This window comes from Phyllopteryx taeniolatus, chromosome 21 (assembly GCF_024500385.1).
Source record: "Phyllopteryx taeniolatus isolate TA_2022b chromosome 21, UOR_Ptae_1.2, whole genome shotgun sequence".
Taxonomy (NCBI): domain Eukaryota; kingdom Metazoa; phylum Chordata; class Actinopteri; order Syngnathiformes; family Syngnathidae; genus Phyllopteryx; species Phyllopteryx taeniolatus.
The window spans coordinates 2348633-2354225 of NC_084522.1; the positions used below are offsets into that span (position 1 = coordinate 2348633).

Genomic DNA, 5593 nt, shown 5'->3' on the forward strand with positions numbered 1-5593 from the left:
TTGTTTTGTTCGCAGCATACACGTTTCGATACGAATATTGTGGTGTTTTTTTTTGTATTATTCATAAATGTGTATTCAACGACGCTATAACAACAAATTATGACGTCGCTAGATAGCACTAGCTTAGCTTAAGCTTGCTCACTTCCGCATTCTCGCTGACGAGAGAGCTTTGCGGGGAATAAATCGTCCAAAACGGTGACGACGACAAAGTGTTCCCTTTTCGACGTGTATCTACCTTCGGTGCGGTTATGTACTTGTCCCAATTGAATTGTTTAGCGAAACGAATGACGTATCTTGAGTGCGACGGGCACCGTCTCCATCTTGTTTGCGTTCTTCTTCGTTGGCGAAACGCGAACTGGCGAGGACGCCGCCTGGCGGGCGCCGCGGTTGCCCGAACTGCCAGCAAGACACAAGCGCTATCAATCAAACGTGTCCATTGTTTCAGATGAGTGATCTTCCGACAAATTATGGATTGGATATCGGCTACCTTGGTCCAAAGTTTTGTTTACGAACACTCACTGTGAAACTACGAAAGGATGTAGTAAGATTTCAATGAAAATTCTGTATCATGACACGAGCATGTGATGAATCTCCTCATCTTATTAGCAATGTTTATCAATGCAAATTTGTCAATCACAAAGCCGCTTTTTTTCCCAGTATTTCACAAGGATTTATATTGAATTATCAAAACAAGAAGGCCAAAAAGATTTGGAGTTCATGTGCGAAATGGGATTTGTATGTATAAAACTGAATCCATGTATTTCTATTATTGGGATGGAAGAAATGACCTTGTGAATGACTTTCTTTACTCAGGTGATACAAATTATTTTTGCATGTTTAAAATGTACAAATAAATGGCTTGATTTTACCCTTGGAAGTTCATGATTTTGTATTGTATTTTGTCCTTATTTTAAGTTGTCTAACGTCTTACCAGTGTAAAAAAAAAAAAAGGACACTGTGATAAATACAAATAATGACATGTCAAAAACAAAAACAAATATATTTGAACAATAGTATGTTAGAGGGTGAAAGAAAATGTGTGCATTTTCGTGTGGAACGGCCAAAACTCATCTTTTTGTCCTTGCTTGTTTTTATGAGGCGCGCCCAAACGCTTCCAACAGAAAGTGAAAGTTCAAGTTTGGTGCTGCGAGACGCACAATTGTTTGTCAGCGAGCCACGGCACCGACGACAACGGGTTGGACCGGCTTTCGGCCATGCGACTGCTGACTTTCATCAACACGAAACACGTAGTATGTTCCGGGAGGGCAAGAAAAGCCTCCTAAAAATGGTCAAATTCAGAACGACACATCTTTACGATCATCCGTTTATTGGTCCAAATCTCGATCTCAAGTTCCAAAAACAAATGCAATCAACAACATTGTCACATTCTGAGCAAAGTACAAATTGACAGAGTTGTTTGTTGAAGTGAATCCATAACAGGATTATAAAATCATTTTGGACTGATAAAAGGAGTGCGAGGCAAACCAGCAATCGACACATTGTGATATCAATTCATCGTAGCTATTCAAGTGCTTGATACAACGAAAGAAGAAATCCTCTCAGTGTGTGACTGCGCCGATTTCTGACAAACTTAACGGACAGAAGAAAGCAACCCCATCGACTCAAACGAGTCTCACCCGAGACACCAAAGCCAGCAAAAACTGTGACTTCACAGAAACATCATAATTGCACAAATTGTCTGCGTGAAGAACAAATCCCAAGCGTGATGAGAAAGCGCTCGATGGAGACGTCTCTCTCGTGTTCCGACACCTGCACGAAGAAGAGCACGTGAACGCACCTGGAAAGAGTCCCGAGAACACGAGCGGAGTCCACGTCGGCGAACTCACCGTGCGACGGCGGCTGCGTCTCACTCGGAAGCGGGCGTCGGGGCGGCGGGCTCGGAGGCGGGCTCGGAATCGGCGTCGACGGCTGCGATGAATGAAAAAAAAGATGTGAATGAAAACATGTCCGACTGGAAGGAAGGACATTTGCTCCACGAAGGCCTCTTGAATCCATCTTCACTCGTACTTTGAGCTGCGGTTGGGACAAATCTTCTACTTCCTGACTACGAGAGTGTGGTGGGGAATTTCTTTGGAATCGTACAGTTCATAGCCGCATATTTACAATTCCACATTCAGGAATTCGGATGTTGGGGAATATTGATTGAGGGGAAGCTATCTTCTGTTATTCGCCGTCTTTGCGCTCAGCCCAAAACCATAGCTAATACTAAAATAGAGGTTTGGCGCCACCCGGTGGCATCTCGGGGCCGAGGAACTTTGTCGAAGCGAGGGGAGGAGCTTCAATCGAATGAACCCGAGTGCGGCTTTGGCACGCTTCGCCGTTGAGGGCCAAGGAACACGAGTGAACTAAGTCGTACATTTTCCACCAAATCTAAATTGACTTCCATTCGGTTTCGGGTTTTCTCCGCCTTAGGGAGCGAGTCCTTTTTCCCACAACGATAGCGACGTCGACATTCACGTGTCCGTCGTTCCACGGCTGACTATTTGCGACTCCTCGTGCGCACTTTTGTAGCAAAGGTCCGCATCAGACCTTCGCACGACCGCTTTGCCGACCGCGGCTCAAAGGAAACAGAAGTCGTTTGACTTACAAGCTGGATCGTATTTGGCTGCAAAGAAAACAGAGACACAAAGGTCACGATGGGCACAAATCTTCCCGACAGAGCGAACGTCGGCGTCCCTCACCTCGTCTGCTTTTGTAAAGCTTGACGAGGACCGCGACCGCCGCCGCCGCCAGAGCGAGGACCGCCAGCGGGACAGCGACGGCCAGCGCCATCTTCCTCTTTTCTTCCTCTTCGCAGAGTGAGAAGAAAGAAGAAAACGTGTGAGCGATCGTTCCGACGCGCGACGATCTGAGCGTCGGTCACCTCGGATGCGCGCGTTGCTCCGGATGCTTCTTCTCTCCAGCTTGACGACGATGTCGTCCGCCACGCCGGACAGCTGGAACACGCATTCGTAGCGGCCCTCGGCTTCATCGGTCACCTCCGCTTTCAGGTCGGCCGTCATCTGGAAGGTTCCGTCGTGGTTGCGGAGGGTCTCTCCCGTCTCCGCGTCCTCGTGGAGCTCCTCGCCGTCCTTCCTCCAAAACAGGGCGGCCGCGCTGGGGTAGAAACCCGTCGCGTGGCAGGTGACCGGAGAGGACGGCGTCTTCTGGAGGAGAGACACCGTGGGAAGCTCTGCGGGCCGAGGGAGACGTGGACACCAGGTGAGAGACGGAGAGAGTGTGGGAGAGGAGGAAAAGATGGGGAGAACGTGTGAGAGGAACAAAGATGGCAGAATATGGAAGAGGAGAAAAAGGTCGGTGTCGGTGTGAAATGGATAAAAGATTGAGAGAATGTGTGAGAGGGTGAAAATTAGCTAGATGATGTGTGAGAGGAACAAAGATGGGAAGAATGTGTAAGAGGAGGAAATATGGAAAGAAAACAAGTTGAAGGGAGCGTGTGAGGAGAAAGTATGGAGACAATCAATGACAGATTGAAAAGAGAGAGATTGTGTGAGAGGGTGAAAAGATGGAGAGAACAAAAGATGATGAGAATGTGTGAGAGAGGAAAGGAGCCAACGAGGAAAGAGTGCAGCTTGTAATGCCAGTCAAGGTCCTGTAGGGGGCGTGCTAACATGAGGTGACTGCACCTGTTCTCATCAGGAAGTCCCTCCCATTGGTCACATACTTCTTCAAGTAAGAAGGACAAATCTCAGTGAAGTAGTGCTTCATTTGTTGATTCAAAAGTTCGTTCCGGTCCCACTTGAGTTTGGTGACGAAAGCTTGTGGGTGAGCTGCGATCCATCTCATTGTCTTCACCTCCAACGAGATGAAGGCTTCTCCATCGTAACTGTCGTGTCGCCAACCATCAACCTCATCGGTCTCGTCGTCCCATTCGCAGCCGTACATCACCTGGACCATGTGAACACCTGAGAGAATGACGTTGAAGAGTGACACCATGTCGAGAGAGAAGGAAACGTGTTTATGAGGAGGAAGAACGTGTACGAGCACATGAAATCGATTTGAATTGTGGAAAGCTGAACGTCAACAAACCTCCAGTTTGGTTGAAGCGCTCTTTGGCAATTTCGATGTCGACTTTGTTGGTCTGCTCATTACCAATACCGATCTGTGTCTCTCTCTCCCAGTAGTGAGGATCATCTGCTGTGATTTTGTTCATCCAGTCCTGTTTGGGTTTTACTTTCCTGCTCTTGCTGTCGTAGCGCGAAATCGGAACGTCGTCAACATAACCGACATCAAAGTAGTCTGGGATGTTTGGAATTTGAGACGATGCTGTCGTGAAATACTTGAGCGTGTGAAGCACTGAAAGAAAAAACAAACAAAAAGGTTGATCTTACTTTTTTGTTTGATGGCCCAAAATCTTGCACTCTTCCTATTTCAAATGATTTTGTCTTCAGTTGAAACATTTGAACGTCTTTTTTAGGGCAAATAAATTAAAATCAAAAGATACAAAACATTCCATTTTCTTTTGTGGTCATTTAAATACTTTAATATTTATTTCAACGTATTCTTACACACAAACTTCGCAATGGATTCGACAACAGACGCTCATAATTCATTTGATTGAATTTTGACTATCATGTTACAATTATCATGCCCTTGCTCAATAAATTGATTTAATAGTCCTTAATAACAGATTCGTCAATAAATGTAGACGATATATTTTGGAAACTTAAGTTGTAACTCATGAAATATCCAAATGAGAAATATAAAGGAACTTCTTACAATAAATGTTAGAATTATGATCTACTAAAGGATACGCTGAACACTTTTTTTTTTTTTTTTACGCAGATTTTGTTTGTCGTTATTTCAAGAAATGAGATTTGATTTGTATTTTTTTTCCACATATATTGAAATGCCGCCTCCGTGAGGCGAATATTCCAATGGCAGCTTTGCCAAGTGAAACCAGTTGCAAGAACTTCGGACTGAGCGGTCCAAGTGTTGCTTCCGGCAAAGTCAAGAGCGTCGACACCAATCATCGGAACACGATCGGGATCATCAAGTTGTGGACAAAGTGCACTTACCGGGCGTCACGCTGTGGATTTGCGCAGCCGCGACAAACAAGACACACAAGTTCAGCTTCGCCATGTTTTGCTCCTTTTCGTCCACAAAGTGACGACGACGCCTCCTCGTCGACGGCCGAACGGCAAATGACAGCAAACCGGAAGACGCGCCTTCTTTACCTGTGCCGATGACGTCACTTTCGCATTCCTCATCATTGGGCGACAAGATTTGACTCGCGTGGCGTTGTTGTGTCGCTCAAATGAAGTCGAGTGTGCGAAATCGGAGACGAGGAGCAGCGCGAGTGTTTTTGGAAGCTTGTGCGGAAACAGCGACGCTTTCGTTCTTGGCGCGGCGCGCGCGAGCCTTTCGGGGAAGTCACGTGACCGCGCCAGCCCACTTCCCGAAGAAACATACGACGACATGCGTGGAGGAAAACTACATCTGCGCTATGTTCATGCAAAAGTCATCAAACTTCCCAAGGGTGTGGATTTTCCTCTCATTTTGTCAGTTCCAGGAAAATATTTGTTTGTTGGGATGATAAGAAAAACAGAGTGAGGTCACACATTCTGAGGGG

The 5593-nt window shown here is 46.2% G+C and overlaps 1 protein-coding gene across 2 annotated transcripts; it reads right to left on the reverse strand.

Annotated features, from left to right (window-relative positions):
- Positions 1-1310: 1310 nt before the first annotated feature.
- On the reverse strand, positions 1311-5303 carry LOC133470781 (class I histocompatibility antigen, F10 alpha chain-like). 2 transcript variants are annotated; one of them, XM_061759588.1, is made up of 8 exons: positions 5040-5299; positions 4051-4317; positions 3648-3926; positions 2885-3193; positions 2703-2810; positions 2609-2626; positions 1848-1929; positions 1311-1770 (listed from the first exon to the last, which is right to left on the reverse strand). In XM_061759588.1, the coding sequence occupies exons 1-7, from the start codon at positions 5101-5103 to the stop codon at positions 1868-1870; spliced, it is 1107 nt and encodes a 368-aa protein (XP_061615572.1). In that variant the 5' UTR covers positions 5104-5299; the 3' UTR covers positions 1311-1770; positions 1848-1867. The 2 variants fall into 2 exon arrangements, with proteins under 2 accessions (XP_061615572.1, XP_061615573.1); XM_061759589.1 differs by lacking the exons at positions 2609-2626; positions 2703-2810 and having other exon boundaries at positions 5040-5303.
- Between the last annotated feature and the right edge of the window lie 290 nt (positions 5304-5593).

Bases quoted from the DNA above. Each gene is read 5' to 3' on its own strand.
- LOC133470781 (XM_061759588.1), bottom strand. From the start codon at position 5,103: ATGGCGAAGCTGAACTTGTGTGTCTTGTTTGTCGCGGCTGCGCAAATC. The intron at 4,318-5,039 runs GTAAGTGCACTT...TTTTTCTTTCAG, and splicing joins AATCCACAGCGTGACGCCCG to TGCTTCACACGCTCAAGTAT. The intron at 3,927-4,050 runs GTTTGTTGACGT...TCATTCTCTCAG, and splicing joins GCGCTTCAACCAAACTGGAG to GTGTTCACATGGTCCAGGTG.